Source organism: Gadus morhua, chromosome 8, assembly GCF_902167405.1.
Source record: "Gadus morhua chromosome 8, gadMor3.0, whole genome shotgun sequence".
Lineage (NCBI taxonomy): Eukaryota > Metazoa > Chordata > Actinopteri > Gadiformes > Gadidae > Gadus > Gadus morhua.
The window spans coordinates 12,934,103-12,957,557 of NC_044055.1; the positions used below are offsets into that span (position 1 = coordinate 12,934,103).

At 47.7% G+C, this 23,455-nt stretch overlaps 2 protein-coding genes across 2 annotated transcripts; one reads left to right on the top strand and one right to left on the bottom strand.

The window, feature by feature from the left end:
* Nucleotides 1-204: 204 nt before the first annotated feature.
* plppr4a (phospholipid phosphatase related 4a) lies at nucleotides 205-11,966 on the bottom strand. The gene is made up of 11 exons (XM_030364353.1): nucleotides 11,417-11,966; nucleotides 9,113-9,298; nucleotides 8,248-8,371; nucleotides 7,775-7,970; nucleotides 7,283-7,340; nucleotides 6,846-7,019; nucleotides 5,599-5,734; nucleotides 5,104-5,317; nucleotides 4,205-5,015; nucleotides 3,819-3,951; nucleotides 205-3,487 (listed from the first exon to the last, which is right to left on the bottom strand). Exons 1-11 carry the CDS (start codon nucleotides 11,498-11,500, stop codon nucleotides 2,340-2,342), a joined length of 3,264 nt encoding a protein of 1,087 aa, XP_030220213.1. The 5' UTR covers nucleotides 11,501-11,966; the 3' UTR covers nucleotides 205-2,339.
* A 1,771-nt stretch (nucleotides 11,967-13,737) lies between these two features.
* Nucleotides 13,738-22,461, top strand: palmda (palmdelphin a). Its single transcript, XM_030364319.1, has 8 exons — nucleotides 13,738-14,244; nucleotides 15,784-15,904; nucleotides 16,131-16,211; nucleotides 16,294-16,412; nucleotides 16,519-16,633; nucleotides 19,567-19,591; nucleotides 20,161-20,342; nucleotides 20,436-22,461. The coding sequence occupies exons 2-8, from the start codon at nucleotides 15,860-15,862 to the stop codon at nucleotides 21,402-21,404; spliced, it is 1,536 nt and encodes a 511-aa protein (XP_030220179.1). The 5' UTR covers nucleotides 13,738-14,244; nucleotides 15,784-15,859; the 3' UTR covers nucleotides 21,405-22,461.
* The last annotated feature ends 994 nt before the right edge of the window (nucleotides 22,462-23,455 follow it).

Here is a 23,455-nt window from a genome sequence, read left to right on the forward strand (position 1 = left end):
TAGCCACAGAGGTATGCAAAAGCTAAGAGTCCCTATAACCAGCATCATGTTATCTCTAGACAAGAGAGCTAAAGCCAAACTTGAGAGCTTGCTTTAGCTTATAAACACATGTGCAGTTCAAAACGAGTGGATCAGGGATTGATCCCAGTCTTGATTGTTCTGTAACAGAGACATTATTTTTATAAAATATTTAATAAACCAACCACAGTGGCGTTCACATTTATGGTATACATAGACCGCTCTGAATACAAATGTCTTTTTACAGTTCTAGAAAACCTTGCAATACAGGCAACCGTTAGTTGTGCTATCATGTTTTAAAAAGTTAGCCCAGTCCATCAAGGGAAACATCACCACATTATCACTTCATATTGGATATTCACAACCATTTAATGGCCATCTATTGGGTTACCATGACAACAGCTCAGCATCCTACAGTAGGGAATTTATGCCAGCCTACATATATAATATAACTTATATGTTATGATATTATTATACTATGTTATTTAAATGTTATAAATTATTATATAATTTATGTTAAAATATAATTGAATTCTTACGTTAAACAAATTGGATCAGATTATCGTCATGACAATTGGAGGAATTTGACCGCCTCCTGCTCGACACCTTCATAAACCTAGCGACCATAGCCTAGCAACCACGGGGAAGGCCTAGCAACCACGGGGAAGGCCTAGCCACCACAGGGAAGGCCTAGCAACCACAGGCATAGCCTAGCAACCACGGGGGAGGCCTAGCAACCACAGGCATAGCCTAGCAACCACAGGGGAGGCCTAGCAACCACGGTTAAAGTTGTCATGGTATTGGCATAAAGTTAGAAAAAGATCATTTACTTGATGGTCATCAAAAATATCTATAATATCAGTAATACAGAGTCAACACAAAAATAACATTGATTGTTACCAATATTCAAAACATTTGTAATACATATCTATAGATAGTTTTTAGTATAAAGTGTGATCAGCATATGATGAACGACGGTCCTAGGAAGCATAGCACTTTACTAGCTAGCAGGACAGAACAAGCTTCTGTTGTACAAGTGATGCTAGCAACTGTGGCAAACCTATTAGCATATCACAGTAGAACGTACTGACACGGTTAGCTATGACGCACACGGCAGCGGTATGGCTAGAGATACGTAGCGTTATGACGCGGGGGGAGAGAGTTCACCTGGGCATGGTCGTCACATGCATAAATAAACCCAGATCTGCTGCAAATGAAAATACATCCACGGTCGGCCAGGATAGCTTAATATAGTCTCCAACTATCTAACAGGACCTCTCCTCATGTTGATAGAATAATTGTACTTCATAATTGTGTTCAGACCGCGGTCTGCAGCCTGTCAGAGGCCAGCTGCCATGTCGGACATAAGAACTAGAAATAGGACCAAGAACGTGATGCAAATATCCCATTCAGCCTTAATCCAACTTTACATCTTGTTTTAATACAAAGAATCATATCTAAAAGGATGTTTCAAAACCTCTCCTAAAGAGTGTTCCTACGGTCTGGGAGTGTTGAGGAGAGCGGAACCGCGACCACAAGACGCCCTGATGGAGAGAAGAGCGAGCAGCCTTCCTCCTCGTCGCTAGACCCTACACCACGTGAGAGGAACTTAATAGTAATCCAAGGTTTAGTTACTTCACTTAGTTACTTTTGAAATGAACACACTCAATAATAATAATAATGTAATCATAAAAATACGAGAACAAAAAGATGTAAATAGCTATGAATATAAAGGTCTTAAACCAATCAGACAAATGTAAAGGTCATATTAACCAATCAGAGAGGGGTTCTGGGGCGGTAAACACTTGTTTAGTTTGTATCCATGCCGATGACTTTATTGCCTTCTTCTTCGTTAATAGTGAATAGCCCTAACGATGGTCACACAGCACCAGTGACAGTCGATATCTCCTCAGGACATCTGTGCTTCAGCAGAAGAGATGTGTACCAAATGTTGCCCATGGTAGCAATGTGGCCGCCAGCCAAGTGCCTCCCCATTGGACAGCTGAGGATTTGAAGGCGTGGCTCTGTACTCCTAGCGAATCAAAGGCTTAGGGGTGAAGTGAAGCAAGGTGCACATAATGTGCAGAAAGTTTGTATATCAGTAAGTCTGTTGATGCGGATACAGCAGGCTAGTCCAGTGTCTGATCACCATGGCGCCAGCCAATCGGGACACTGGTTCCATTAGCTCAACATTCCATATCCAGAGATTCACCTCTGGATTCCTATTGGCCAGTCGGGAGCTAGTTGGAGGAGCTAAGCAGTCTTATTGGCCCCTCTTCACTGTGGGTCCTCTGGGTCAAATGCTGATGATCCTGTTGTTGTTACTCTTTATAGGCCAGGCCCAACGTGGGGGGGGGTGTGTGGCCCAGCACGGGGCGGGGCAGGGTGGGCGGGGGGGTGGGGCCCGGCCTGTTGAAGAAGCCTTGAGGAGGTCTGGGGTGATTTGGGTTGTCCGGGAAACGGCCGTTTGGGTTCTCTTGAAAACGGACGTTTGGGTTGTCATGGAAATGATTGTTGGGGTTGTCATGGAAACGACCGTCGGGGTTCTCTTGGTAACGGTTGTTAGGATTGTCATGGAAACGGTTGTTGGGGTTATTGGGGTTGTCATGGAAATGGTTGTTAGGGTTGTCATGGAAACGGTTGTTAGGGTTGTCACGGAAACGGTTGTTAGGGTTCTCTTGGAAATGACTGTTTGGGTTGTCGTGGAAATAACTGGCGGGATTGTCATGGTAACGGTTGTTAGGGTTGTCTTGGAAATGGTCATTGGGGTTGTCATGGAAGCGGTTGCCCCCGTCGGCGTCGTAGAGGCGGGGGGGGCCGTGGGGGTCGGGGCTGGGCCCCCGGTCCTGCGCCCCGCCCCCCGTCCTCCGCAGGGTGGACTCCCGGCTGGATGACGCCCCCGATGGGCAGTCGGAGCCCGCGTCGCTCCCGGCCCCGCCCCCGCCCCCGTCCACCGGCGTGACCCTGATGGTGGTGAGGGCCTGCGGGTGGGGATGGAAGGGAGGGGCGAAGGTGACGGTACTGTTGGGGTTGAAGTGAGGGTGGGCGCCGGGTGCAGGGGGGAGGTTGAAGCTGCTCTGGTGGCTGCTGTTGCCGGGGTTACTAGGGTGGAGGGGGTGCAGCGGGTGGACCACATGGGGGTGGTTGGCGTAGACCCCCTCCCCGTCCCCCCCCTCCCCCCCGCCCCCGTCGCTCTCCGTGCCCATGGCGCTGCGGCGGCCGTCCAGAGAGCTGCTGTCCTTCAGCGAGTCGCCGCCGTCGGCGTGGTGGCTGAGGTCCTGGAGGTCGCTGAGGTCGCCAAGCTCGTTCAGGGCGAAGGCTGACTGGCGCAGCGACGCCCGCTGGTCTGGGGGCCGCCACCGCCAGGAGCCGCTACCGTCGGTGCTGGGGGGCTTCACCACCGGCTTGGAGGAGCGGGCCTCAGGGTGGGCGTCCACCCGGACGATGCTGCCACTTCTCTCCAGACCTCCTGCGGACCACCACAACGGACCGCCTTTAATCAACACCAGGAGAAGAGCTCCACCTCTACACCCTGAGACCCTGTCCCTGAGGACCCCTCTCCTCCCCTGTCGACCTCCCCCTCCCCCCTCTCCTCCCCCTCCCCCCTCTCCTCCCCCTCCCCCCTCTCCTCCCTCTCCTCCTCTCCTCCCCATCCTCTCTCTCCTCCTCTCCTCCCCATCCCCCTCTCCTCCCTGTCCCCCTCTCCCCCTCTCCTCCCTCTCCTTCCTCTCCCCCCTCTCCTCCCTCTCCCCCTCTCCTCCCCCTGGAACAGTCCTTTAAGGGGTCTGAGGTGGTCCTACCTCCTCCCCCGGGGCCGGTGGTGGAGGCAGGGGGTGAGGGGTCAAGGTCCGTCAGGGCGCGGTACCGGATGGAGCCACCGTCCTCAGACCGCGGCGAGTGGAGCAAACCCTGCTGCTTGGACATGGCTATCACCTGGAACACAGATGAACAAGCTATCACCAGGAACACAGACGTACAGGCTATCACCTGGGAGGCAGATGTACAGGTTATCCCCTGGCCCACAGAGGTACAGGCTATCACCTGGAACACAGAGGTACAGGCTATCCCCTGGCCCACAGAGGTACGGACTATCACCTGGGACAAAAGAGGTACAGGCTATCTCCTGGCCCACAGAGGTACAGGCTATCACCTGGAACACAGAGGTACAGGCTATCACCTGGCCTACCTGCAGGATGCGGGGCTGCCCGCCGGCGCTCAGCGGTCTGCAGGGCAGCGTCGTCTTCTCAGCGACTCGCATCCACTTCTCCCTCACAGACCCGCCCCCGTCCATCATGCTGTCCTCTGATTCGCTCTCCTGGTCCTTGGGGGCGGGGTTGTCCTCCTCAGGGATGTGGACCAGTTGGGAGGATCCTGGCCGAGATTGGATGGAGACCCGGGCCCCTCCCGTCAGCCCGCTGGTCCCGTTGTGGGGCTGGTTCTGGACTAGGTGGTGCTGGTTCTGCACCAGGTGGTGCTGGTTCTGGACTAGGTGGGCCTGGTTCTGGGACATAAGGGTTTGGTTGTGAACCAGGTGGGGCTGGTTGTGTACCAGGTGCAGCTGGTTCTGGACTAGGAGGTGCTGGTTCTGTACCAGGTGGGGCTGGTTCTGGACCATGTGTTGCTGGTTCACCAGAGGAACCGAGCTAGCTGCTAGCTTCATATACTGGGCCGGTATGTGAGCCCCAGCTCGGAGCTCCATCTCCATTCCAGCGGCTGAAGGCAGGTGGGTCCCTGCACGGAGCTCTGCCTCCAGGCCCATGGCGGAGGGCTCGGAGGAGCAGCGTAGCTCCATGCTGTTCCTCTGAGGGGAGGACGCGGGGCCGGAGGCGGGCCTTACCCCGTCCATCACCTGTAGTGACAGCTTCCGGTTGTCGTTCCTGTTCTTCCATTGGCTGAGGAGCTGCTTTGATCTGGTGGAGTCCATGGAGGAGTGGCTGGAGGCGTGGCGCCGCGGGACACGCCCCTCCACACCCTCCAATGAAGAGCCTCCGTGGGACCTGGGGGAGGGGCCAGAGGAGGACAGTACAGTCAGCCGGTCATCAGATGGAGGAGGAGGGGTGAAGGGGGGTAGGGGGGGGGGTCTACCTGGGCAGGGTACTGCTGAAGGCCAGGGCGTTGTCATGGTTACCGAGCGGCCCGGTGATGACCTGGACCTCAGCGCTGGACCGCTTGTAGCTGGACGGCTCGCGGTAGGAGGAGCTTCTGGTCAGGATCGGCTCTGATTGGTTGGGGGACAGCGTGTGGGATGAGGACCGTGTGAGGATGGGCTCTGGTTGGCTGGGAGCCAGGTTGTGGTGGCCTATCAGAGGGAAGCAGGAAGTGCGGTGAGAGTGTCACAACAATACAGGAAGCTTTCTCTCTCTCTCTCTCTCTCTCTTTCACTCTCTCTCTCTGTCTCTCTCTCTCTCTCTCTCTCTCTCTCTCTCTCTCTCTCTTTCTCTCTCTCTCTCTCTCTCTCTCTCTCTTTCTCTCTCTCTCTCTCTCTCTCTCTCTCTCTCTCTCTCTCTCTCTCTCTCTCTCTCTCTCTCTTTCTCTCTCTGTATATCGATCACTCCATCCCACACTCAGCGATGCTGTTACCTTGGTGAGTGTTGCTGGCTGCTGATTGGCTGACGTTGGGGAGAGAGGAGAGGGGGGGCTCCCTCAGCAGGGGGGGAGGGGGGCGGGTCCTGGAGTGATCCTCACTGGGCTGGAAGTTACCCACCGCATACACCCCCTACAATGACACACACACACACACACACACGTGTAGTGTGTTGTGTAGTGTGTATTGTGTGTAGTGTGTAGTGTAGTGTATTGTGGTGTAGTGTAGTGTGTAGTGTTTGTGTCTTCACTCTTCAATGTGTAGTGTAGTGTATTGTGTAGTTTAGTCTGTAGTCTGTAGTGTGTAGTTTAGTCTTTAGTCTGTAGTGTGTAGGGTAGTGTGTAGTGCAGTGTAGTGTAGTGTCTTGTTCAGTGTAGTGTGTAGTGTAGTGTGTAGTGTAGTGTAGGTTGTAGTGTGTAGGGTGTAGTGTAGTGTAGTGTAGTGTAGGGTGTAGTGTAGTGCAGTGTAGTATAGGGTGTAGTGTAGTGTGTAGTGCAGTGTAGTGTAGGGTGTAGTGTAGTGTAGGGTGTAGTATAGGGTGTAGTGTAGTGTGTAGTGTAGGGTGTAGTGTGTAGTGTAGGGTGTAGTGTAGGGTGTAGTGCAGTGTAGTGTAGGGTAGGGTGAAGTGTAGTGTAGGTGTAGTGTAGGGTGTAGTGTAGGGTGTAGTGTAGTGTGTAGTATAGTGTGTAGTGCAGTGTAGTGTAGGGTGTAGTGTAGTGTGTAGTGCAGTGTAGGGTGTAGTGCAGTGTAGTGTAGGGTAGTGCAGTGTAGGGTGGTGTAGTGTAGTGTGTAGTGCAGTGTAGGGTAGTGTAGTGTAGTGTGTAGTGCAGTGTAGGGTAGTGTAGGGTAGTGTAGTGTAGTGTGTAGTGTAGTGTAGTGTAGTGTAGTGTAGTGCAGTGTAGGGTGTAGTGTAGTGTGTAGTGTAGTGTAGTGTAGTGTAGTGCAGTGTAGTGTGTAGTGCAGTGTAGGGTAGTGCAGTGTAGTGTAGTGTAGTGTAGTGTAGTGCGTAGTGTAGTGTAGTTTAGTGTAGTGTAGTGCAGTGTAGGGTGTAGTGTAGTGTGTAGTGCAGTGTAGGGTAGTGCAGTGTAGTATAGTGTAGTGTAGTGTGTAGTGTAGTGTAGTGTGTAGTGCAGTGTAGGGTAGTGTAGTGTAGGGTGCAGTGTAGGGTAGTGCAGTGTAGGGTGTAGTGTAGTGTAGGGTGCAGTGTAGGGTAGTGCAGTGTAGGGTGTAGTGTAGTGCGTACCAGGTAGACGGCGATGGCGCCCCCTAGCAGCCAGCCTGCGTACACATCTCCCGGGTGGTTCCTGAACTGGATGAGGCGCGTCAGACCGGCCAAAACCGCCAGCAGCACGAAGCTGAACACCAGGACTGGCTTCAGCAGCTTGGCAGAGTCGGTCAGCACCGCATTGAAATACATCTGAGGACAGAGGAACGGGTTAGAGAGAGAGAGAGGGGGAGAGAGGGAGAGAGAGAGAGAGAGAGAGAGAGAGAGAGAGGGAGGGAGAGAGAGAGGGAGGGAGGGAGAGAGAGAGAGAGGTTAGATAGCTAGAGAGAGAGAGAGGTTAGCTAGCTTGTGAGAGAGAGAATTTAATTTAATTGAGAGAGAGTAGGAGGTAAGAATACACCTGGTGTATGTAGGGTGTGTGTGTGTGTGTGTGTGTGTGGGGGGGGGGTACTTACAGAGATGTAAACAGCAGCGAAAGCAGCCAGAGTTGCATGCTGGGAAGGAAATGACTTCCTAGAGAGAGGACACAGATGTAGGTTATGCTAATGTTATGCTAATGAGCAAGCTGTCTCTGTGTCCTGACTGGCCAGACAGTTGAGGACAGAGTTTAATATGCATATTCATTTAATTTGCATTAACAATGAAGGGACTTACAAAACTAACTTTTAGTTTGTGTGTGCGTGTTTGTGTGTGTGCATGTGTAAAGAGAAATAAAGTTGTTAGAGGACAACAGAGAGATCGAGAGACGGAAAGGTAAACAGAGACGATTATAGAGACAGACAGGTACAGAGAGACAGACAGGTATAGAGTCAGACAGACAGACAGACAGAGCCACAGACAGAGAGACATAGGGGCAGACAGGTATAGAGACAGGCAGACCAAGAGACAGACAGGTGTATAGACGGACAGACAGACAGACAGACAGGTCTAGAGGCAGTGTGCCCTGCCTCCCGGTGCTGATGAGGGTGGGGTCGGGGCCTGAGCAGATGTCCTCCAGGATGAAGGCGTCCTCACAGCTGGAGAGGTTGATGTGGGTGAGGTTGGGCCTGCAGACGGCCAGCCAGTAGGGGGCGTGCTGCCCGGTGGACAGCTGCAGCACGTCTGTGATCAGCGCCGTCACACACAGCCCGAACACATGCACACCTGGGGAGGCACGGCCACCGTTAGCCAATCACACCGCAGTACCACCCAGGGTGAACAAGACTCGCCCCTCTGCTCACGTCAGGTGGTGAGAGGTGGAGGTGTCTGAAAGGGGAAGGTGTTTGTCGGACAGGTGGAGGTGTCTAAGAGGTGGAGTTGTCTGACAGGTGGAGGTGTGTGTCTGACAGGTGGAGTTGTCTGACAGGTGGAGGTGTGTGTCTGACAGGGGGAGGTGTCTTACAGGTGGAGTTGTCTGACAGGTGGAGGTGTGTATGTGTACCTATGAAGCGCACGGCCCGGCGGATGTAGGGGTTGAAGTTGCAGCCGGCGGCATTGATGTGAGCCTCGCTGTGACCGGAGCGGCGGGACAGGTAGCAGAACAACACCGCCTCCCCCAGCAGGATCTACCAGGACGCCACACACAGAGGCACGCACACACGCACAGGCACGCACACACACGCACAGGCACGCACACACACGCACAGGCACGTACACACACACGCAGGCACGCACACACACACGCACGCACAGGCATACCAACGCACACACACGCACAGGCACGCACACGCACAGGCACGCACATACGCACAGGCACATACACACACGCACGCACAGGAAACCATACGCACAGGCACGGACACACACAACGGCACGCACGCACAGGCACGGACACACACTCATGCACACATGCATGCACAAACACACGCAGACACACACGCACACACACACACACACATGCATGCACACGCACACGCGGACGCATGCACACACACACACACACACACATAGAAGCCAATCACATACTGGCACCACCGACAGCGTGGGATAATCTGACTCCACCCATGAAGGAGGAGAATAGCTTGTCTTGTATCCAAAAATGAGACCAGCCTGGAAATCGCTGAGAGCCAATCAGCTACCAGGATATGATGACAGACACAATGATCAACCAATCAGCTACTTGGATATGACGACACACATTGATCAACTAATCAGCTACTTGGATATAATGACGTACACATTGATCAACCAATCAGCTACCAGGATATGATGACAGACACATTGATCAACTAATCAGCTACCAGGATCATATCTAGCTAGCATCCTGTTAGCACAGAGCTAACTGGGCTAGTCAGGAGTGTGGTTACCGTGGCAGCAGGAGCCGCGAAGGCCAGGCTGAAGAGGAGCAGGAGGGGGCAGACTTCCTGTCTGGGCAGGATGTAGGGCAGAGACAGACTGCGGTCACTGCAGCTGTACCCAGAATGCACCGGCTGGAAAAAGTCGGTCAGCTCCAGGAAGTACAAGCTGACCACTGACGATGCCAGGATAGGAAGCTGGAACACAGAGCACAGATCAGAGGTCAGAGGTCAGAGGTTGTCGGCGGCAATGACAGGAAAGAGACCGACCACTACGAAGGGTCTTGGCCAATCCCAGGTAGATCCTCATCACACGCCTGTTCAGGTCAACACCAGTTAGACACAGGAAGTAACACAAAAAAAACACACACACTATGTGACGGAAAAGATGTCTGAAAGAATGTGTGACAGAATGTTGTTAAATAACATGTTATGTGACAGAATGTTGTGTCATAACATGTTGTATGACAGAATGTTGTGTCATAACATGTGTGAAAGAATGATGTGTGTTGGTATTCTGTCAGTATTGATTGTCATATTGCTCATTTTATTTATGCGATGCTGATATTAAATTGTGCCCAAATAGACAATAAATACATGCTATATAATATGCATTTCAGCACATTATTAATATGATTATGATTTGGAATCTGAGCGCATTCGACCCTCTGGTGTGCTTGAGTGAAGAGGAGATTGTTATTGAGATGTTTTCCTTCAACTCGCAGATACAAAAATACTCCCATTCAGAGAGCCATGTTGCCTAGCAACCACCAACATCGGCAGCATCGTGGGTAGGATGGTGTGACTGCAGGAGACACAGGCTGCAGTCGGAGTCCTTTAGCTGAGGAAGGTTCTGACTGAAATACCCGGAAGTCTCTCAGCAGCAGCCATGATGGAGCTGGCCTGACTCTAATGCTGAGGAGAGGAGCCTCAGTGCCTCCTTCAGCTAGGGTACACTGGAGTGTCCTTCACCAGAGAAAAGGAGCCTCAGTGCCTCCTTCTTCTAGGGTACACTGGAGCGTCCTTCACCAGAGGAAAGGAGGTGCTGCCGTCCCACAATCCCTTGCTGCAGGAGCATTTGAACAGACGCATCATTCAGCCGTTCACCAAAATGATCATCACCATGACGACTGTGGGAGTGTGTGGGTGACGGCTGGTTGAAGCAGCCTCACCTGGCCGAGTCTGATTGGACACGCCGTTGAGGCTGCACACCCGTTGCATGTTGGGTAATCAATGTGCAACAGGTGAACCCAGCCTCAGCACACACACTGGGAGTTCTGCAGCGCACCACGGTCATCAACCAACGGATAGAAGCAGAGCGCTACCCGGCATCCTCTATCGTGGAGGAGTGCAGAGGAGCCACACGGCCGGGGGAGGCTGCTTCAACAGCCATCATCCACACACACTCCCCCACACACTCTGTATCACAGCCTCTTATCACAGCCTCTTATCACGGCCTCTTATCACAGCCTCTTTTCACAGGCTCTCATCACCAGCCTCCAGCCAGCCTCTCTTTATCACGGCCTCTTATCACAGCCTCTTTTCACAGGCTCTCATCACCAGCCTCCAGCCAGCCTCTCTTTATCACAGCCTCTTATCACAGCCTCTTATCACAGCCTCTCATCACCAGCCTCCAGCCAGCTTCTCTTTATAACCAGCCTCCATAGACAGCTGTCTCACCAAACACACACACCCTCGGAGGCGGACAGACAGACGGGTAGGGAGATGGACAGCGTCAGAGGCATCCAGACAGAAGGACGGACAGACAGATTGACTGACAGATTCAGATAGATGTTCGACACACACACACAGTAGAAAGAACAGACGGGTAGAGAGACAGTAGATGAAGAAACAGGTTGAGAGACGGACACAAGAGACAGACACCAGAGACAGACAGTGGTAAAGAGAGAGATACATAGAGGGACAGACAGTGGATAGAGAGACATGTGGAGGGGCAGACACGTAGAGAGACCGACAGCAGGTTGACGGGTCGAGAGACAGTGGAGGGACCGACAGGTAGATACAGACAGACATGTAGATAGAAACAGTGTTCTCATTGGCTGGTCGACCTGTCAGTCAAACCACAGGATCAGCCCCCACCTATCAGAGAAACAGACGGAGACGGGACAGACAGACAGGTAATCACTCAGACAGGTAAATAGACGGACAGTAAAGACTGACAGGAAGATAGACCGGTAAACACTGAGACAGACAGACAGGTATGTTGGTTAAACAGTGAGACACACAGACGACATGTAGGAAAGGGTGAACTGTGACAGACAGTCAGAGAGGTAATCAGACAGACAGGTAATTCACCTCCACAAAATAAAAGCAGGGCAGAAGGGTGACGCTATCCTTCGTCTCCTTCCCGCCTTTCAGCCGCTCCTTGGCGCGAGACATGACGTGCGCGCGGGGGTCTCTCCGGTAACCGGGAGACAGGGGGTCGTATTTGATCCCCGTCTTAATTTTGGCGGACTCACGATAAGCAGCTTCGAGCAAGCAGGTGGTTCACGGCGGGAGGTTAACGGCGGGAGGTTAACGGCTCCATCCCCTCCTCATCCTCAGGATTTAGAACCTGCTCCTCAGAACCGGCCGCGCGCTCAGAGGAGGAGGGGGCGCGCGGACAGCAGAGCGCGGAGGTTCTGCAGAAGAAGAGGAAGATGTCCTCACGGGGCCTCGCGTGCTCCGGGCAGCTCCTCTCTCTACTGACTCTGGACTGCGTCCTGCGCTCGAGGCAGCAGGTGAGAGGGGAGAGCGCTCGGGGGAGAGAGCGCGCGGGGGAGAGAGTGCGCGGGGAAGAACGCCAAAGCGGATCGATCGGCGTGACGTCACACGTGTGCCAAAAACCCACTTCTGCTTCCGCGCACGGGGAGTGCACGCGCGAGTGCGTGTGGGCGATGTGCGCGCTCCTGAGAAGCGCGCCCCCGGGGTGTAGGGTATACAACACATCTACCCCGGGCTAACCTACATATTTTATTAACGTCACCATACGGAGCCGACATCACATATATATATATATCACATTACATATTAAACATTAGATTGAACATATTGAATATCACAATAAACACACACACACACACACACCTTATTTTATCATAATTTAATGTAAACTGAGATTTAAGTATCAATTATATGATATTGAATGATGCTACATTGTCTAATGCATGATATATGATTATATGATGAATAATAGATGATATGATATACTGTATGGTATGAATATGATTAATTATATGTGATATGATACATGATATAATATATGGGATGATATAAGATGTAATACATGATGTGTTATGTGATATGATATATGATAGGATATATGGTATGATACATAATATACATATGATACTATATGTGATATGATATGATACTTGACAGACAGACAGACAGACAGACAGACAGACAGAGAGACAGAGAGAGTGAGAGAGAGACACAGACAGACAGACAGACAGACAGACAGACAGACAGACAGACAGACAGACAGACAGACAGACAGACAGACAGACAGACAGGCAGACAGACAGGCAAACGGAGCGACTTGACAGAGACTGACCTGTGGTTGGATTCTCATCATGATGTCATGACCCTAAATCCAGAGGTCAGAGGTCAGAGTTGTGCTGGCCATCAGGACCAGGTTCTAGTTCCATTAAAGTTAGGTGATGAAGGTGATGAACGGGATAAAGGTGATGAAGGTGGAGGTTCTGTTGGACGATTCCGGACTGTTCCGGACTGTTCTAGTCGGCATTCTGTCAGGAATAACATGGTCCAATTAAAATGATGCCAGTCCAACTGGGACACACAGACACACACAGACACAGACACACACAGCCACACACTCACACACACACACACACACACACGCACACGCACACGCACACGCACACGCACACACACACACAGACACACACACATTCAATGTGACATAGCTAGGCCTACGCTTTGAGCTAGAATGTATCTAATGTTACTTAAGCAGAAACTAAACTTTAGCGGTTTGGGGTAACATTTATCATTATATTATTTGTGTACTCTTATCATTACAGTGTATACATCGAGTTATTCCTCCCATTAATTATATGTGTTTTGTGTTGTGATTAGTGCTTTTGTAATTCATTTTGAGATATATATATATATATATATATATATATATATATATATATATATATATATATATATATATATATATATATATATATATATATATATATATATATTAAAGTCATTGTAGTCCCACAGCGGCCCCTGCTGGTGACGTCCGGCTACAGCAGTCATGTTTCATCACAAACACACGCATCATTTTGTACTACGTTCAAAATAATCTAAAATCTAGTCTGGAGACATTCGTACTTATAGATCTAAAGTACCCCTGTCTAAAACTAACTGCCATCTGAAATACACGAATGGACTGTGTACATTCGGACTGTCACCTTCATCCCCTTCATCACCATCATGGACGGTGACGGACACACGCGTTATGTCAAAGTATTCAACTAATAATATCGGTGCTCAACCAAAGCAGGCCTTCTTATGACGACCAGTGTGTGACAACAGCTCTGAGGACCTTCTCCCGGTCTCCTCCTCCTCACACGGAGCTCTGAGGACCTTCTCCCGGTCTCCTCCTCCTCACACGGAGCTCTGAGGACCTTCTCCCGGTCTCCTCCTCCTCACACGGAGCTCTGAGGACCTTCTCCCGGTCTCCTCGTCCTCCTCACACAGAGCTCTGAGGACCTTCTCTGGGTCTCCTCCTCATCTCACGGAGCTCTGAGGACCTTCTCTCGATCTCCCCCTGATCTCACGGAGCTCAGTCTGAGGACCTACTCTCGTCTCCATCTTATCTCACGGAGCTCTGTCTGAGGACGTTCTCTCGGTCTCCTCATCACCGTCCCGCTCTCTCCCGACTGAACACGGACCGCCTTCCTATTGGTGGACGGAGGTGGCGCTCCCTGCCAATCAGGGTTCTGCATGACGACTGAGGTCAAGTCTGTGTGACCGGAGAATACCGTCATTCTACCGGACTACACCGTCACTTCACCGGAGTACACCGTCACTTCCCCGGGTACAGCGTCACTGTACCAGAGTACACCGTCACTTCACTACAAGACCACAAGACTACATGAGCGGAGATCAGGTCGTCGGAGCGCCAGGTGGGTCTGTGTGTCCGGGTTTGACCAGACCACATCAAGAGGACAGTAACACAGGGTTAGGGTTGGTTAGTTAGGGTTAGCTTGCTGGATAACATCACGAGGTCAGTAACACAGGGTCAGGGAGGGTAAGTTAGGGTTAGCTTGTTAACATGCGGTCTAATGGAGCAGAGCAGCGATTTGCAAGCTGGTGACCCAGCGGGTCTCCACTAGTGACCACCGGACCGTCCGGGACAGCGGACTTGGAGATGATGCAGCAGTGTGTTAACTCCGTAGTTTGTTGTTAACTCTGTATTGTTTTGTTGTTAACTCAGTAGTGTGTTATTAACTCAGTAGTTCGTTGTTAACTATAGTGTGTTGTTAACTCAGGAGTGTGTTGTCCTGCTGTCCAGATGGTTCATTCAGATTAGCGGACTAATGTGAGATTAGCAGGTTAGATGATCTGCCTACACAACTCGCTGCTCCGGGTGGTTTGAGGTGTCGAGCAGGAATAACTTCACTTTAGGTATTTTATTAATTCAGCTTTTAGCGCAACAGGCCCTAGAAATACAGTTAGGACCATAGACTGGCTATAGGCTGCTTCTATGCTAAACTATCTGTAGTTCGTGTTTCTATCGATCTATATTTCATGTATCTATAGATCTATAGTTAATTATTCTTCTATAGAACTATAGATCATATATCTATAGTTCATGTATCTATAGATCTGTAGTTCATGTTTCTATAGATCTCTAGTTAATGCATCTATAGATCTAAAGTTTATGTTTCGATAAATCTGTAGTTCATGTATATCTATATATCAATAGTTCATGTATCTATAGATCTATAGTTCATGTCTGTGTTTGAGTTACCATGACGACCATTGTGTGTCTTTCGACAGTCTGTATAACTTGGTAACCATGACACAGTAGGTTCTCAGGGTGTGATGTTAACTGAGGCGTTTAAAGAGCCTTTCTTTTGTTTTAAACGTGCTCATTTGTCTGATATAATCGTCAGCATAGTGAGGTGAGTGCTACAAGCAGCGCTCACCTATTGTTGTTCTTTCTTTATATTCTCTACTAACTTTGGGACGACCCTACTCCTGATACAATCTTCCACGAGAGGCTGAGAAAGACACTGGAATATCAGTATCAGTGACGCCCTCCCAATCTTCTAGAAACTTCTGAAGACTCCCTTTTCCCAGTTACCAAACTGACCACTTTGTAACAGCACATTGGATTCACTTTTTACTGTTCCCCGAGCTGAACACCTTTTTTTCTTCCCCCAATACGGAGACACTAGATACTAAGTATTCATCCTCTAGAGCAGTCTGGAGACAAGTATGAATTCCCTAGAGCAGTCTGGAGACACCAGAAACTAAGTATGTATTCTCTAGAGCAGTCTGGAGACAATAGATACTAAGTATGTATTCTCTAGAGCAGTCTGGAGACAATAGATACTAAGTATGTATTATCTAGAGCTGAGACAATATATACTAAGTATGTATTCCCGAGAGCCTTGGTTCTCAAACTTGTAACTTTATTTTATTTATTCTATTTTCAGGAGTCCCCCTGCAGTACTCCTTCAGTACCCCTAGGGGGACGCAGAGCTCCATCTGAGGACCCCGCTGTAGAGCAGCATGGAGGAGACCGATCGGCTGAGGGAGAGACTTCAAAAACTCACTGTAAGTTAATAATTACCTATATATGTGTATATATTAGTGCTCACTATATAATATATACCGTTATAAACAGTTTTTGGGACATCCTGGAATGTGCCTAGTCACACAACACTGCCTGTTGTATGTTGTCACTTTCTGTTGTGTGATGTCATTTCCTGTTTTGTGTTTTCACTTCCTGTTGTGTGGTGTCCCTTCCTGTTGTGTGGTGACCCTTCCTGGCGTGCGGCAGGATCAGCGCGGTGTTCAGGACGACCTCAGGGTGAAGAAACAGGAGCTGGAACAAGAGAGGCTGAAATTACAATACCTAAAGGTTCACTGTTTTATTAAATATAGATACCGTTAATATACTGTCTGTGTTGTGTCTGACCTCTGACCTCTGACCTGAACCCCAGAAGACCTCTCTGAGGGAGCAGTGGTTGTTGGAGGACCTGTCTTCCCACAATGCATTGCAGCAGCAGAAAGTAGCAAGCGACCAGCAAAGGACCAGAACTCTACAGAAAACCATATACAGGTCCATAAAACACACACACACACACAAAACGCACACGCGCATAAATACATGTACAGGTCCACACACACACACTCGTGTAACTGACCAGTGCATTCTGACCAATCAGGATAGAGAAGGAAGTGGAGTTCCTGGAGAGGGAGGAGTCTCGGATCTCCACCAATGAGAGCTTGATCCTGAAGACTCTGAGTTCTGCAGAGAGATGTCCTCATGACTGCTTTAAGGTATTCAAGCCCTGATAGAAACATACTCAACATTACAAATAAACAGGAACTCCGGTGTGAAAATATCTCTTGTAATCAAAGGGCTTCTCTGGAATATGTTCATGTGATAAAGCTGTGTAGGTCCCCAGTGACGGCCCATAGGAGTTATGAGTTATGAGATATGTCAAGAGGACCAAAACGGAAATCACTCAGTTATATTTCACATTTATATCTCTTGGACTATATTTAACTTTATCTCTTTTACTTAAGTTTTAATTTATTTTTTTCCTTAACTCATATTTTCCTTTTAAGTCATCTCAAAGATTTCCCATAGTTCCCCACGGTGATACCAGTGCTCCCAGCACCCTACTAGCCTCATCCCAGTGCTCCCAGCACCTCATACCATCAGTGTTTGGCCCCATCTGCACTTTTAATGCAGTCTGGCGAAATTCTGGTATAGTACTTTCATCATTAAAGGTCCCTTGGCATGAACATTTCACTTAAAGAGGTTTTCTAACATTAATTTGAGTTCCCCTAGCCTGCCTAGGGTCCCCAAGTAGCTAGAAGTGGTGTTAGGTGTAAAACGAGCACTAGGAATCCTGCACTTTGGCTTTGACTCCCTGAAGTACATGAACTGCTCAGGGCCACACTCCCACCCTCCTCCTTGACCCGCCTCTCTCTACCTCATTTGCATTAAAGTTACAGACACCAAAACGGCGCGTTTGGGGAAAGCTGAAAGTGCGACTGGCTCGTAGTGGCTGTAATTCTGCAGCACGGCTGAATTTCAGGAACGTCTTCAAATACTGTGTTAGGGGCCAGTGTTTGTAAAAACGCAGTTTAAAAGAATGGCGATAGGTATCACCGTTATTTTTCGAGTAACAGGGTAATCAAACTAATTACTGTTTCCGTCGTTACAACGCCGTCACCGTTACTGTACGTTAAATGCGCTGCGTTACTATGAATTGATTGAATAAACTGCGTAATCCGAAACGCACCCCTGGCTCCAAACACAAACTGCTAGTGAGGAGACCGGATGAGTTAACAACGAGATAACTGATTATGATTGGCTAAGGCAGAGTCACGTTTCATGGTAGCCAATCTGAGCCAGTGTTTTTACACACAAGCCAGGACCCGCACGCCACACACACACACGCACACACCAAACAGATTCGATGAAGCAGCAGAAATGGCGAGTCCGGAGCAATCCGATGAAAAGTTGGTATTCGGCAGATGTTCCAAAGCCTTTGCAACCAAGCAAATTAAAATTCAGTTGGTAGTATATCAAGGCCTTGAATGGGCAGTTCAACCATTTAACACATTAAGGCCAAGTGAAAACTGCTCAGAAAAATCCAAATTCTTTGACATATAGCAACTCTCTTTTTTTTACAGTAACTCAAATAGTTACCTCCCTGGTAACTAGTTACTTTTATTATAGAGTAATTCGGTTACTAACTCAGTAACTTTTTGGAGCAAGTAGTGAGTAACTATAACTAATAGTTACTCACTTTTTTAAAGTAACGTTCCCAACACTGTTAGGGGCCCACTAATATCTATAATAAAGCATCCATAAAGAAGCATGCCATGGGACCTTTAATATAATTAGGTGAGTGCTGCATGCAGCGCTCAACTATTGTTCTTCTTAGGTCTTTTCTTTCTTCCTTCTTTATTATTCTCTACAGACTTTGGGACGCTACTACTTCCGGATGGTTGGTCTCATTGAGTTATGTTGAGGCTTGAGGACGTTCAGCCAGTGTTGCCAGATTGGGCTTTGAGGCTGGAGCGCGATAGCCCAAGGTGGCTGTGAAAGCTAACCATTGTGGACGTCGCAGAATCCAAACCACTTCAATATTTAACCTAGAAACACCATGTCAAGCTTAAACGGTTACGTTATTTCATGTTAGTGGCGCTAAAATGATTAATTGATTGGAAATATGGTTGTTATATATTGGCGTGTCTGTGGGGACCCCCGTTTATATGGCTAAAGGCTTACTGCTTGTTAAATATCCAGTTGTACTCCTGGCAGAAGCTAAATGCTCAAAACAATGCTTGCCTGTCCATTAGTAATTAGGGGTGAGGGAGGGCCATCAGACCTGTCACTCAAACCTCTGCGCCAGCCGCAAGGTGATTTGATCCATGATGTATAGTCAAGCTGCCGTTGACTGTATGGTTGATGGTCTTTAAGTTCTTGTAAGATCATTTCAAATTGAAGTTCTACATAAGTGTAAGATAATTTTATGCATGGCTACTTTGAGGGTTGTTTTAGCTCATGTATCAAACATACATTTTCTGTGGCTGTCCCTGCACATGGTGGGCGTGTGGCAGTGGCGCATGCGTGTGCCTGTGTGTGTCTACAACGTAAAAGTTATCAAGTCAATTAGGTCGCATTCAGGTGTTTATTGTGCGCACCATTGGTCTTTTACATGCCTATTTTGTGTGTAGTGTATTAATGTAATCTTATTGACTATCAGTGTGTTCTTTACACAGACCTCTTGAAGTATGTGTGTGTGAGAGATAGACGAGAGGTTACTTGTATACCACATAATGTCCTAGTTAATAATCAGGTTGCGTTTAGGTGTGTATTTGTGTATTTGGCAATGCAGAAGTATATGATTTATTGGTTATCTGGCAATATACGTTTTAGGCTGGGTTTTTAGTTGATTGGGCTTTTTTTTGTCTATAGTTGAGCTGGAAATTGCCAACAGCTCAGCTATTCTTTATATTATCTCAAATGTATTCAAACTTGATCACATTAGCTATTTGTTTAACTCTTCACTTTAATTGTTTACAACCACTTCAAATGTTTTAAATGTTGTGCATGTTAACATTGTGTACTTCATTTAGGTTGTGTTCAAATCCCTTCACTTGATTTAAGCCATTTAACATTTCTTTACGTCTTAAACTATGTGCATTTTCTAGTTAAAATATTATAATTCATATCCTTTCTAACCTTACAGGAGGCTCAAGAAAACTTTGTACCAGGTAAATTTAACATGAACAATTTTAATATTACTACTTCAATACTATTAGTAGTAGTAGTAATGCTTACAGTACTATTAACTGCAGTATTAGCAGTTGTACTACTTTAATCTGTAATCTGATGGTAGTGCGTTGTAATGTTTATTCTGATGATAGCGTGTTGTATTGTGTATTCTGATGGTAGTGTTATATTACTGATGGTAGTGTGTTGTATTGTGCATTCTGATGGTAGTGTGTTGTATTATGTATTCTGATGGTAGTGTGTTGTATGGTGTATTCTGATGGTAGTGTGTTGTATGGTGTGTTCTGATGGTAGTGTCTTGTATTGTGTGTTCTGATGGTAGTGTCTTGTATTGTGTGTTCTGATGGTAGTGTCTTGTATTGTGTGTTCTGATGGTAGTGTATTGTATTGTGTGTTCTGATGGTAGTGTGTTGTATGGTGTATTCTGATGGTAGTGTCTTGTATTGTGTGTTCTGATGGTAGTGTCTTGTATTGTGTGTTCTGATGGTAGTGTCTTGTATTGTGTGTTCTGATGGTAGTGTCTGGTTCGTGCTCTCTGTCTCTCTCTCAGGTCTGCTGGCCCTGGAGGTCAAGGTGTGTAGCAACCGGTGGACTGGAGAGAGTCAGGTCGTCTCCACCGCGACGGTGACCCCCCACGACCCACACCAGCAAAGGGGGGTCAAAGTTCACAAGGACGGCAGGAAGTGTGTTTCTGCCCCGCGGCCTCAGCAGGTCGCCACACGTGTGTCAACGGTGTGTGTCTGTTCAGTGTGTGTGTGTGTGTGTGTGTGTTTGTGTGTGTGTGGTCACATGACCTAGAGGTCTGACCAATCCTCTGTCTCCTAGTGGTCAGATGACCTTTGCTGCAGGGAGGTGGATCAGTCGCTAAGGGCGGCCCTTGGCAACAATCAGGAGGAATATCGCCATAGAAACCAGCCAGAGGGATGTTGTCAAGGGAATCAGCAACCCATCACCAACCATGTGGGGGAAGATCATCGGCATGGCAACTACCTACAGATGGATCCACCGGAAGGGCAAGGCCAGATGCATCTCCATGGTAACCAGGACACTTATTCTCATCATGGTCCTAGACTTGGCCATGCCAACAGGCCTGATGCTCCCTCTGGTTACCGGGATTGTAACGGTAGCCACAGTAACCCAGCACGCACTAAGCCAGCCGTCAGGACCAATGGAAGCCCTGCTCCACGGTCACATGACCAGGAAGCAGCGTCTCCCTGGCGACCGGAGCTCTGCTATACCCCAGCCAATCACATCCCTCTGAGTGATTATGTCAGTGTTGAGGAGGAGGAGCTGTTCCTCTACAGCCTGCCCTCCTCCCACTCAGACAGCCAATCAGAGGCTAGCCCCAACGGAGACAGACAATTCCCTGCTTTCTTCTATGGCCCCGCCGAGTCTAAGAGAGCCCCATCGCCGTTGTATGAGGCCGACACCCCTTTCACCATCCTTAGTGCCATGGAAACCTCTGAGCCAATCACAGCCGTCTTCCTGGGCTTCCAGACCACTCAGGATGAGAGGGGGTGTGGCCAGGAGTATGAGGGGTCCCTGAAGGCTGAGCTCGTCGTTATCGATGATGCTAATAGTGCTTATGGTGCTAATGTTGCTAATGATGCTAATGGTGCTAATGATGCTAGTGGGGCTAATGGTGCTAAGGGTGCTAGTGGCGTGGTGGGGGAGAAGGTCGGTTACCCAGCTGGCATTGCGGCCAATCACGTGCTAGGACAGGAAGACAAAGGACGGACTGCAGGGAGCAGCAAGGTCCGCAAACAAAACAAAGCCTGTTGCACCATCTGCTAACCAGTTAACTACCATGTTAACTAAGCAGGCCTGTTGTACCGCCTTCTAACCAGTTAACTAACGTTCTAACTAACCCGGCCTCCTATACCTTCTGCTAACCAGTTAACTAACGTACTAACTAACCCGGCCTCTTATACCTTCCATTAACCAGTTAACTAATGTGTTTACTAACGTATTAACTAACCAGGCCTGTTATACCTTCTGCTAACCAGTTAACTAAGATGTTAACTAACCAGGCCTGTTGTACCGTCTTCTAACCAGTTAACTAACGTATTAACTAACCAGGCCTGTTATACCTTCTGCTAACCAGTTAACTAACATGTTAACTAACCCGGCCTGTTGTACTGTCTGCTAACCAGTTAAATAACGTGTTAACTAACCATGCCTGTTGTACCATCTGCAAACCAGTTAAATAACGTGTTAACTAACCAGGCCTTTTGTACCGTCTGCTAACCAGACTGACCAGTTATCTAGGGTGTTAACTAACCAGGCCTGTCTGCTGACACATAGTTCACATCGTACTTCTAGTACAACTAGTACACATAGTACTTCTTGTACAAATAGTACTTCTATTAAAACTAGCACACATTGTACACATGGTTCCTCTAGTACAACTAGTATAAATAGTACTTATTGTACTAGTATAAATGTATATAGTACTTCCAGTGCACATAGTACTTCTAGTACCTCTAGTACACATAGTATTTTTAGTACAACTATTACACATAGTACTTCTAGTCCACATAGTACTTCCAGTATAATAGTACTTCTAGTACACACATATTTATATTGTTATATGTATACTCCCCATATTTAATATGTATCTCATGCATGAATATAATGTATACATCGTTTTGTATTTAGTTTTTAGCATTTTGTATTTTGAATATTACCTTGTATTTATATGTAGCTATATGTATTTTATATTGTTATCCATGTTTGTTATTTATATTTTATAATTTTTATAGCGTTTTTATATGTTGGACTCAAAATATGTTACCGTGTGTGTATAGTTTTTATGGTTTCTTTACTGTAATAAACTGATAATGATAACAAATTAACTCGTAATGATCACTAATAAATGAATAAATAAACTATTAAAGATCACTAATAAACATAAGTGTAGCTATAGCTACACTAAGCTAAAGTATTAGCTTAGTTTCTAAAGTATAGCTTACTTAATATAGTATAGCTATAGTTATAAAGTATAGCCTCACTTATAAAGTATTCGCTTGGTTTATAAAGTAAAGCTTAGTTTATAAAGTATAGATACAGTACTTGTTTAGTTTATAGTAGCAATATATACAGTGTGATGTCAATAGACATACTACACTGTACACATACTATACTCCACTATACAATACTCGGTCAAAGCTAACGTAATGCTAGGGTAATAAAGTTAAGGCTAGAGTAATATTGTTAAGACTAGGGAAATAATTTTCGGGCTACGGTAATAATGTTAAGAATAAGGTAATAATGTTAAGGCTAGGGTAATAATTCTAAGGCTTGAGTAATACTCCTATACTTTGTTCTTTATTCCTATGAATGTTAGTAACTTAAGTCAGTAATTAGAGTCTTATTTATGATGAAAAGAAAACGTACGTGTGACTGAAACCATCAGACCAGCACGAGGAGCTGTTTGACCTGACCATAGAGACCAACAGGGGGAGATGTTAGACATACAGACAAGCAGGGGTGATACTGTTTGATATACAGACTAGCAGGGGAAGCTGTTTGACATACAGACCAGCAGGGGAAGCTGTTTGACGTAGAGACCAGCAGGGGGAGCTGTTTGGCATACCGACGAGCAGGGGGAGCTGTTTGACTAGAGACCAGCAGGGGGAGCTGTTTGGCATACTGACCAGCAGGGGGAGCTGTTTGGCATACTGACCAGCAGGGGGAGCTGTTTGACATACCCACAGGCAGGGGAGCTTCCTCCATATATATTATATATATATTATAGAGTATTATCTTAGTTCTTAAATCATAGCTATAGTTATAGAGTATAGCTTATTTTATAAATTATTATCTTAGCTCATAAAGCATAAACA

Bases quoted from the DNA above. Each gene is read 5' to 3' on its own strand.
- plppr4a (XM_030364353.1), bottom strand. From the start codon at position 11,500: ATGTCTCGCGCCAAGGAGCGGCTGAAAGGCGGGAAGGAGACGAAGGAT. The intron at 7,971-8,247 runs GTACACATACAC...GTGCCTCCCCAG, and splicing joins CCGGGCCGTGCGCTTCATAG to GTGTGCATGTGTTCGGGCTG. The intron at 3,952-4,204 runs GTAGGCCAGGTG...TCTGTGTTCCAG, and splicing joins GGCAGCCCCGCATCCTGCAG to GTGATAGCCATGTCCAAGCA.
- palmda (XM_030364319.1), top strand. From the start codon at position 15,860: ATGGAGGAGACCGATCGGCTGAGGGAGAGACTTCAAAAACTCACT. The intron at 16,634-19,566 runs GTATTCAAGCCC...CTAACCTTACAG, and splicing joins GTCCTCATGACTGCTTTAAG to GAGGCTCAAGAAAACTTTGT. The intron at 19,592-20,160 runs GTAAATTTAACA...TCTCTCTCTCAG, and splicing joins TCAAGAAAACTTTGTACCAG to GTCTGCTGGCCCTGGAGGTC.